Source organism: Erythranthe guttata, chromosome 10 (genome assembly GCF_056151865.1).
Source record: "Erythranthe guttata isolate IM_541 chromosome 10, IM_541, whole genome shotgun sequence".
Taxonomy (NCBI): Eukaryota; Viridiplantae; Streptophyta; class Magnoliopsida; order Lamiales; family Phrymaceae; genus Erythranthe; species Erythranthe guttata.
In genome coordinates, this window is record NC_142542.1 from 3,527,133 (window position 1) to 3,538,210 (window position 11,078).

General features: G+C 31.1%; 1 protein-coding gene and 2 long non-coding RNA genes across 4 annotated transcripts; 1 reads left to right on the forward strand and 2 right to left on the reverse strand.

Moving 5' to 3' along the window:
* Positions 1-1,938: 1,938 nt before the first annotated feature.
* LOC148767299 (uncharacterized) lies at positions 1,939-2,705 on the reverse strand. The gene is made up of 2 exons (XR_016033965.1): positions 2,596-2,705; positions 1,939-2,071 (listed from the first exon to the last, which is right to left on the reverse strand). It is a non-coding gene; the product is annotated as an uncharacterized LOC148767299 (long non-coding RNA).
* A 1,889-nt stretch (positions 2,706-4,594) lies between these two features.
* LOC148767300 (uncharacterized) lies at positions 4,595-6,384 on the reverse strand. Of its 2 annotated transcripts, none has more exons than XR_016033789.1 (4): positions 5,805-6,384; positions 5,469-5,599; positions 4,875-5,031; positions 4,595-4,786 (listed from the first exon to the last, which is right to left on the reverse strand). It is a non-coding gene; the product is annotated as an uncharacterized LOC148767300 (long non-coding RNA). The 2 variants fall into 2 exon arrangements; XR_016033788.1 differs by having other exon boundaries at positions 4,875-5,039; positions 5,805-6,383.
* Positions 6,385-9,392: 3,008 nt separating this feature from the next.
* LOC105960059 (uncharacterized) lies at positions 9,393-10,111 on the forward strand. The gene has a single exon (XM_012984229.2). It carries the CDS (start codon positions 9,573-9,575, stop codon positions 9,972-9,974), a length of 402 nt encoding a protein of 133 aa, XP_012839683.2. The 5' UTR covers positions 9,393-9,572; the 3' UTR covers positions 9,975-10,111.
* Positions 10,112-11,078: the final 967 nt, after the last annotated feature.

The following is an 11,078-nucleotide window of genomic DNA, read 5'->3' on the forward strand; positions in this document are numbered from 1 at the left end:
CTCCGGTGGTAGCGGGTCAAAATTGGGGTCAAAATTGAAATTAAGGTTAAAATTGGTTAATTGATGAAATTGGGCTAAATTGGGGTGTAAATAATGAAATTGGAGTTGAATTGAGTTTCAATGAATTGGAGGTAATTTTGGTATATATAAAGGGATTTTCCTTATTGGCCTATTGCCATTTACCCATGTATTAATTTGTGCTCAAATGAAATGGAAATGAAAATAGTTTTGTTCCGTTTAAAGATGATTTTTGGTGTGGAAAAAGAAAAAAGTAAAAAGAGAGAATATTCGATGAGAAAGAAAATAGACCAAGTTGACAAATAGATATTTTTGGCCGAGACGGCCGAGAATCAATGTAAGGGCAAATTACGAAAAAATACTTCTTATTTGGGTAATTATATTCACCCCTTTCTTTTAAATATTTTTACATAAAATTTATGTATTTCGGTTATTTACCAAACCAAATCGTATATTCAGTTCGGTAAACAGTATGAAAAATTGGCGTACCAAAATTTCAATCGGTTTTACTGATTTAACATTCCTAAATTTACCTATGTAGAGGTATTTTCGTAAGATAATACATAGTTGAGGGGGTGACTGTAATTACTTAAACATGAGGGAGATTTTCGTAATTTGACCTTAAATTAGGGGTGGCCGTAATTTGCCCTCAATTTAATTGTGTACGAAATATTTACCTAATTTGACCCCTCAATTTAATTGTGTGCGAAACATTTACCTAATTTGACCACTCGTCGAATGAAATCATTTTTTAAAGATAAATAGCACTTAATCCCTCCATGGTTAATTTTTTTTGCAAATAACTTTTTTATGCTTGTAATATCAGCATATAATCTCTTTGTGATTGATGGAGGTAGTTGCCGTTAGTATTTTCATCAAATTTAACCGTATGTGTCAAACGTCAAAGTATTTTTTTTTTGCAGATGTCTCCATTGTGCTTTCATTTTTCATTTTCATTTTTGCAGATGACCACCCCCTTGAAGTTTAACACACGCGGTTAAGTTTTACGGAAAAACTAACTAAAGCTACCCTTCATAAATTGCAAGGGGTTATGTGCTGATATTACGAGCACAAGGGGTTTATCTGCAAAAACTTGTAACCAGATAGATTAGATATAACCCCCTTAAACATTCAAATAATAGGGGTAGACCCAAATTTAAATTTGCCATTTTGATAAAAGCCCAAGCTTTTCGTAATTACATAATTACCCTCAATCAAATCCCACAAATTCCGTTACTTTACCTTTTTAAAATTAATAGACTATCTCATATCTTTTAATAGACTATTCCATGTATCTAATTCGACTATGGGTTTAATTAATTGACTATTGGAAAAATAATAATATATATGGAAACTGAATAATATGTTTGTTTGAAATACTAATCAATTAGGGTAATTTTCCTTATTATATGAAAACGATTAGGGTAAATAATAATATATATGAAAAAATAATAATATATATGGAAACTGAATAATATGTTTGTTATACTAATCAATTAAGGTAATTTTCCTTATATCATGTAATAGACTATCTTATTGATCTAATTCGACTATGGATCTCGTTAATAGAGTATGGATCCCGTATTATTCAACCACATAGTATATTAATAATTTCAACATAGTACATTAATCTGCTGTGATAGTATATTACGGTTATAGTATTGATATGAAATTGTGTTACAAACAATATATCACTGAAATGACAAGAACATTGAGAACAACACCAACGTATAGTATTCCACATAACCAATAAAATAGTACATTAATAATCTCATAATTTCAATCTAGGGTTTTGATAAAATACATAAAACACATCATAACACAATCAAACCAATATGTCGAGTTAAGAAACTCTAGTACATTAATAATCTCATAATAGTATAATAAAATGATAATGGTAGTATCATACGGTATTCATAATAGTATACTACTGTATTACAACGGTTTAACACTTAACCGAAGTTACCGAGCCATTACATCGTAAACACCTCTTTATAGCAACCAACCCACCAAACCTCAACAAAATCCGTACGAAATTCGCCATCGAAAAAACCTAAAATCATGAAACAAAATTAAAAATGCAGAATACTAAAAAATAATTAAATAGACTGCAAATACATTTGAATGATAATACATTAATATCATCAAAAATAAACTTAAAATGCAAAATTCATACGCTAAATTAAAAAAGACTACGAACTATATTTTAATGTACTACCCAGCACACTTAAATCGGCTGTTATAAACAAATAAACCAACTATCGACCGGGATAAAAACATGAACTCGACCAAAACGGACAATTATTCCGATTATTGCATAAACCAACTACGAAGCTCATATAAAACAACTCTGGTCCGATCTGCGTGAACCATCCTCTTCTAACTCTGTCAATCCTCTTCCAAACAAACATCATCGGCAAAAAAAAAAAAACGATATATATATGACGGAATAATTTTGTTAAAAAACGTTCTACTTAATAGAATCAAGTATCAACACAACTCTTAAAAATTTCTAACCACCGTACAAGACAATCATGGACATTGAGCAAAAAATAAAAACGAATAACGCACTCATACCCGCTTAACAACGTCCAACAACAAACGCTCAAAAATCGATCCTATTTCCACGACGGTGCAGAAATCTTCAATGACGATAAAACCCGCTGGAACGATGAAGAGAATCTTCAAAAAATATTATACACGATTTGATATAACGGCCAATGATCTCACGTAAATTTATTCCGTGATTTTAGGAAACGTATCAGCAAATCTCAAATCACGTATTAAAGGAAATAAATGTCGTTTAATAATAAAACAGGGGTATTAAAGGAAAATTATATAATATATTTTGCCAAGTTGGCAAAATTGGGTGTATCTCAAAAAGGGGAAAAAAAATTGGATCTACCTCATTAGAAAATATGAACAAGGGGGTTTTCCCTAATAAACCCTTATTTTTTATTAGAGCAGATGGAGCATTTATTAATGACGTCATTTATGTAAATTAAGATTGGTTATTAATTTCAGTTTTCTATACTAATTCTTTTGTCAAAATTGCTTATCAATTTTAATACTGCTAAAAAATAAGTGGGGAATCCAAGAATTTTCGAGTTTAGAAAATTGCAGAAAAACCAAAGGTTACTACTACTCTACACGAGTTTTTTTGATAACGAAGGAACATTCAACCGATTATATAGGTGCAATGGATAAACCTACACCTCGTATATACAATTTGCAAACCATACAAAAGACGTACACTACACTAGGGTAACTATGTGTGATAAACTCGACCTAGCGATTTCCGATTTCCACCCCTACGTGTGTGTGTGTGTGTGTGTGTATACATATATAATAATTAATATATTAATGTTCTCTAGACAAAAAAACTAAGTTATGATTTTCACTTTTCAAAAAAAAAAAATCACTCCATCTATTTTTCTAACCATTTTGATATTCCGAATTAATTTCATTTTTCATTAAGTATATCTAACACTTGTCGGCCCTCACAGTATCTTGAACTTCATTTGTCGTAGTAGTTAAACATAATTAATTATTTATTTCGTATAAAATGTATTCATCTTTTTTTATATATATATTGCATTTGAATTTTGAGATATGCACATTGTAAATAGAAGACTAAAATTAGGAAGAAAATAAAACGAGAGGGAGAATTCAAATATCTTGTTTAGTGTTAACAGGTCGTGTTGGATTTGTTAAACTCAGTACTCCGAATGTGTGTGGGTTAAAAGTTAAAACTAATATGATCAAGGCAAAACTGTCTCATAACCAACCACATTGTTATCCTTAAATTATTCTTCGATGCTCAAATCAGATTACCGCGAGTAAATAATTTTTATAAGCTTGATGTAAGTAATAACTCAGATACCTTCACATAGTGAAAGTATAATACATTTATAGTTGAACATTTGAACCAAATATCAACTACACACGTCAAATTCAAACTTAAATGCAGGTTCTAATTTATGCTGTGGTCCAATAAGATTGTGATATGGTGTATATGTACATGGAAACTCTCTAATAACCAATAATTATTCTTTCGGTTTGTCTGTAACCCAAAATAAATTGGAGGGACCAAATTGCAATTTGCAAGCCTGTGGTAGTTGAAAGTCATTTATTTATGTGTAAAATATCTCTTAGCTAGTTGGAACTAGGGGTGGAAATCGGACGGATCGGATCGGATTTAGGCCTTTCGGAATATTTCCGATTTTTTTCGGAAGTCAATTAGCCATTCCGATTCCGATTCCGATTTTTTCGGAATTTAAAAATGGATTCCGATTCCGATTTTTTCGGAAATTTCGGAAAATCGGAATTTTTCGGAATATTTCATTTTCGGAATTTTCGGAATATTTTCGGAAATTTTCGGAAAATTTCGGAATATTTTCGGAAATTTTCGGAAATTTTCGGAATATTTTCGGAAATTTTCGGAATATTCAGATTTTCCAAAAAAAAAAATTTTTTTTTCAAAATATATCACTGAATGAATAATATTAATAATAAAAAAAAATAAAAAAAAGACCTACTTCATCATAAAGACAGACACACAGTAGAACAATACTAATAACATCAACAACAAACTGCTTTCTTGATGAAATTAAATTATAAAAACAGAAATAAAGGGAACAAGCATGCCTAGGTTCAAAATACCAACAATACAACACCTAATACACATCCAAACAAAAAAACCGAGAGGACATCCACATAGAATCACTCTCCAATTTTTCTCAATTGTTAACCTTGAATGCATTGATATCTACAATGAAAAAACAATCAAAAATATTAACATTTAGAAATAATTGTAACAAAGTAAAAGTATTATAAAATTGAAGACGAATACATACTCTTTTCTATTGATAAGAGCTTATCGAGGTCTTCTTCAACATCAACTAAAGGACCGCTTCTCGAACCAATCTTGAGCACACACTAAAGATGTATCTTAGATCAATTACATTGCTACCAAAATTTTCTCTTGTTCCTCTCCTTGTTTTGCCCTTAAAGCTTAATTCCTCAAATAGTTGCAATAGGTAAATGACAATTAGAGCAGAAGGGATCACAAGTTCCAAACAAGGATATATGAGGGGATGTGTAATTCCCCCTAAACTCATAAACATCAAATTGAAGGAGCTTATTGGATCTTAAGAGAAAGAGAAAAAAAAAAAATCGACCTTCGTAACATAAGGAGCTGATGAACTCATAAATTGTACTTAGGAAGCATACATCTTAAACTTTCAGCAAATATTTTGAATTATCATATAAGATGTTTTGACATTAATATGTTAGCCACAACCAAGAAGCATCTCAATAGGAGATGTAAGAAAAAAACATAAATCATAAGATTATGATACAAATTATGTATTAGAATAAGATATTCATGAAGAAGCACCTCAAAAGCCCCTCTAACAATTCATAAAATTAATAAATGGGAGACAACTTACCATCTCAAAAAGCCCCTCTAACAGTTCCACTTAAAATGTTGCAATATATAATGAAGGCCTTAACAATTTATTGGGAAACTCAGCAAAGTCTACCAAAGGATTATCCTCCACAATTAATCTGCGGGTTGCCCCTACAAACATTTTGAATTCAAGTTCAAACAAATTCAGTAATAGATATAACAAGTAACATATTTCAATAACTAATATGCAAAAATAAAAATTAATTCAGTAGGTTTAGGTTGCAGAAGGAAGAAAACAGGGGATTGATATGTTCTGCCAATAATTTTATTTTTTTGCAATTTTAAGAGTAATAAAGGATCGATTTCTATGAAGTACCTCTAGAATGAAGGGATGCAGCTGGTGCTCGGTGGAGACAACAAGTGGCTGCGCGGCTAGTGCTCGGCTGAGAAAATAAGGGGCGACGCGGTTGGTGCTCGGTGGAGACAATAAGGGGCGGCGCGGCTGGTGCTCGGCGGAGAGAATGAGGGTGGCGCTGGTGGTTCTCGACGGAGAGATGAGGGGACGGGCTGGGGCGGTGGTGGTAGGAGAAATGAGCGATGATTTACGGGAGAGAGTAAAGGGTTGGTGCAGCGGCGCAACGTGAGAGTGAGAATGAATTAGGGTTTACATTTTGAACCTTTTAAATATAAAAATAAATAAAAAAATTGACTATATATAATAATTACTAAATGTTAATAATAATCGGAAAATATCGGAAATAATCGGAAAAAAATCGGAAAAATCGGAATTAATTTCGGATCGGAATTCGGAAATTCCGGAATTTCAATATCTAGTTCCGATTCCGATCCGATTTTTTTCGGAATTTTCGGAATTCGGAATTTCGGAATTCGGAATTGAAAAAACCGTTCCAAAATCGGAATTATTCGGATCGGATTCGGCGGAAATCGGAAATTTTGTTCCGATTTCCACCCCTAGTTGGAACAAATTAATTCCCTTTTTCTCCCTTATGTCAAATTCAACTGAACTATTGAGAATCACACAAAATTCTTAAATCAACATCGTCCTCTAATTCCATCAAAAAATATCCTTACCGATTAAAAATATATCACCTACTTCTCTCTCCACATTAATATGTATACAACGACTCAAGTTTGATTCTCGTTGTCAATATTTTATAGGTCGAACTCGTTATGGAGTTGATTCTTTCAAATGTTTTTGGATTCAAATTAAAAATATATTTAGATTTTTTGGAAAATTCTGATTAGTTATACCCTAGGGGTGGAAATTGGAATGAAATTTTCGAATTCTCCGAAAATATACCAGAATTTAGAACCGTATTTTTCATTATGATTTCTGAAGTTTCGATATCCGATTTTTCCGATTTTGTAATGGAATCGGAACCATATATAAAAACATTGAAATTTTTTATTTCCGATCCGATTTTAGTTCCCAATATTTCGATTGTCTTCCGAAATATAGGATATAATATAATTTTGGATTAAATATAAAAACACCCCTGTACTATGGACTTTGTATCGTATACTCCCATGTACTACACATAAATAAAAAAAACGCCCCTACTGTTACATTTTTCCAAAATATGATGAAAATATCCCCGCTAAGCATGTAAATATAAGGGTTTGTTTGAGCTATTTTCCACTATATTTTTTAACATTTTCGGCCAATTTTACTTAGGAAATTTCGGTTTTTTTTTATTTTATTTTTTCTCCAAAACATCTAATATTCTAATTGCTTAGATTTTTTGTAATTTTTTGAATAAAATCTTTTATTTTTGTCATTTTGAATTTCTTCATTTTTTTCTTAAATATCTTCCGGTAGTTCAAATTCTCAACAATCATAGGATTGTAAAGATGTTCGTAATGTTAAGATGTTTGAACTATCGGAAGACATTTAAGAAAAAAATGAAGAAATTCAAAATGACAAAAATAAAAGGTTTTATTCGGAAAATTACAAAAAATAAATGTTTGAACTACCGGAAGACATTTAAGAAAAAAAAATGAAGAAACTCAAAATGAAAAAAATAAAAGGTTTTATTCAGAAAATAAAAAAAATCTAAGCAATTAGATGTTTTGGAGAAAAAAAATATATGTACCAAAATTTCCCAAGTAAAATTGATTGAAAATGTTAAAATATATAGTGAAAAATGTCTCAAACAAACCCATATATATATATATATATATATATATATATATATATATATATATATATATATATATGTGTATATATATATATATATATATATATATATATATATATATATATATATATATATATATATATATATATATATGCTCTAGTAGGGGTATTTTCGTCATATTTTGGAAAAAAATGTAACAGTAGGGGGATTTTTGTATTTATGTGTAGTACATGGAGTATATGATACAAAGTTCATAATGCATGGGTGTTTTTGTATTTAACCCTATAATTTTATGATATATTGTAATTCTATAATAAATTTATGTTAGATTTTATATGAACAATATAAATACTGAAGTGTCAAGTAAATTCAAACTTTAGAAAAGATTAATTGGTATCACAAACTCTCTTAAGTTTTTATCTTTTATCAGAAATTCTGTTGTATTTTGTTGTTCATACATGTGGTTTTATTCATTGCATTGTGTTGAATTCTCTTTCGGATTTTATGCATTTTGCTGGATAAATTTCCGAAAAGAGGAGAGAAAAAAAATTGTGAAAATTCCCAATATATTCGAATTTGAATTAAGAGATAATAAATTAATGCAATTATCAAAATTCCACCGATTGCGAGTCGTTTCAAAATTATAATGGATTTTTGAATTCAATTTTGTGGAATGGAGATCTGAACCCATTTTTAACTTGCAAAAGAAATTAACTTTTTTCTTTTGAAAAAGCCTTTTCCAATCCATTATGTTCGAATCCATCCCTTTTTTTTTTTAATTTTAATTTCTTTTGCCACTATATTATATATTTTTTGCATGGTAAAAAATGAAAAGATAGATACCACACTTAGTTATTTAAATTGAGTGCATCTGAATCATAGATTTATACATAAACAGACATATACTCATTTGTATTTGTCCTCAGTGAATAATTATTTAATCAAATCTACTCAATATAAATTAACAGATGTACCATCTCACCTCCGGTAAAAAAAATTAACCCCACTGTGAATGAGAACGTATGCATTTTCATGTTTTGGAAAAAGAAAAAAAAAAAAGAAAAGGAAGGTGAAAATAGATGAAAGGCGGCAGAGAATAAGACCACACAAAAATTCGAATCACAATCTGAGAAGAAGACACGTAAGCTTGTCGCATACCATACAAAGCAAATTACACTTTAAAATGACGTGTAAATCAGTTTCCCCATTCGTTTTCTTCTCCACTCATTCCCCACACATAAAATAATATTATTAATTAAAGGGTAAATTGCACACACCTCCCCCTGAGGTGTGGTCAAATTACGAAAACCCCCTCTTGTTTGGATAATTACAACCACCTCCTCAACTCCTTAAATTTAGTGAAATCTTAAAGATTATATGGAATATTATCACTTTTGTACCCGTTTTATCCCATTCGAACTCTACATTTTGAAGCAAGATGATCATAAGATGTGTTTTTTGGCATGTATATATCAGATTGTGGTGCATCAGAAACTATATTATTACACAAAACGAGTACAAACTAGAGCACATTCCATGAAATCTAGATGATTATGTTGAATTTGACACCATAAGGGTGGAGGTGTGATAAAAAAACATAGTTGAGGGAGGTAGATGTAATTATCCAAACAAGAGGGGTTTTGTTTGTAAATTGACCATACCTCAGGGGGTGTTTGTAATTTACCCTTAATTAAATATGAATAATAAATAAAAGCCTTTTTTCTTTAACTCTCTCATAGCTACTAGCTGCTAGACTCATACGTAGATTCGTAATCTTCCACATGATACAAAATCACATTTATAATAACAGCATCTTCCATCCCTCTAACCTCCTCACCACCACACACACACACACACACACACACACACACTAAAACACACACACACACAAACACACACACACACACACACACACACAAACACACAGTACATCTAAGAATCGGATCGGAGCTGCAGAGATTGAATCTGATTATTAATTATCAACCATGCAGAAAAGCTCGGAATCATCTTCATTGATAATGATCGGTACTACCATTCCGATCCAGACAGAAACCGAAAAATCCGATCCAACAACAAATCTTCCAGAATCGCCGAGCAAGAAGCGCGTGGAGGAGGAGGATGAAAAGCGTGCGAGCGTGGGAATCACGACGGCGGCGGTGGAAGATGCCGCGGGGCGGGAGAGGCTGAAGAGGCACCGGGTGGAGGTGGCGGGTCGGGTATGGATACCGGATATGTGGGGGCAGGAGAATTTCCTCAAAGACTGGATCGACTGTACGGCGTTCGATGCTTCGCTGGTGAACAGCAGCATCACTTCCGCCAGAGATTCTTTGGTGGAGGAAGCCAGGAGGGCTAATTCCGCCAGATTGAGAATAATACAACAAAATTAATTAATATATCCGGTTTTTTTTCTTTTTATCCAATTTTATTTGCCTTTTCTTATACCTCCATTTCGTATAATTAAAAGAACAAATAATAATAATATATATGTATGTAATGTATGCATTATTATTAATTAATTTCCCCATGATCTCATGTACGTTCATACTATTAATAATTATATATGATTTAAATTCAATTTCCACATATAATTTTCTTTTAATTATATATAATCTTGATGAGGATAAACGTGAGAATGCGTCACTAATTAATTTGGTTGTGTTTGTTTTGCTTTATTTAGCTGCATGACATGAGTATATGCATAGCAAAATTTGTTCATTTGTACTGTCGCACATGGCTAACGAGAGATCCTACGCCTGGTGAAATACATACACATACAACGAGCACTCATACACATGATTGTGTGTTATTAAATGCAGATCTACGATTTAGACTACACATGATGAAGTATTTCAACAGGTGTCGTAGGTTCTACAAAATCCAGTTTAGGTTTCCACTATATTAATTCGAGGTGGTTATTTCTTTTCGTTAATCATTTTGAGTCGATGTCTCTTGGAGTAATATATATATATATATATGGTTTTTTCTATTACACAGGCTCAACTTCACCGATCGTTCTATCATATCATATACATACATTACATACATATATGTATGCATATTTCACCAAAATACACTGCATCTGGAAGATCTGGAGGGTCGGTTTTGAGGGTAGGGGGAGGTATGTCGACTAGGAGCCCTAAACTTTTGTGATAGAAAATACTTTATTTTATTTTATTAATTTTTTTGTTAGAAAATTATTATTTTATGAACTAAGAACACTCAAAGAAATTTTATTGTATGTGAAGTCTTATTTTCAATATTCAACTAATAGGCAATTAAGATTAAATGAATTAGTTATGTTCTATATTGAAAAAGATTTATATAAAACACTTGATTTCACAAATTTTATTAGTAAAAAAAATAAAAAATAACTACAATAAAAATTTTCAATGATATATATTTCGTTTGACATATTTTATGAAGTGTGATTTTTTTTTTTATGCTTATTTTTATGTGTTATGTAAATTAGTTTGATATACGATGAATTAGTT

Excerpts from the sequence above, each read along its gene's own strand:
- LOC105960059 (XM_012984229.2), top strand. The coding sequence starts at position 9,573 with ATGCAGAAAAGCTCGGAATCATCTTCATTGATAATGATCGGTACTACC.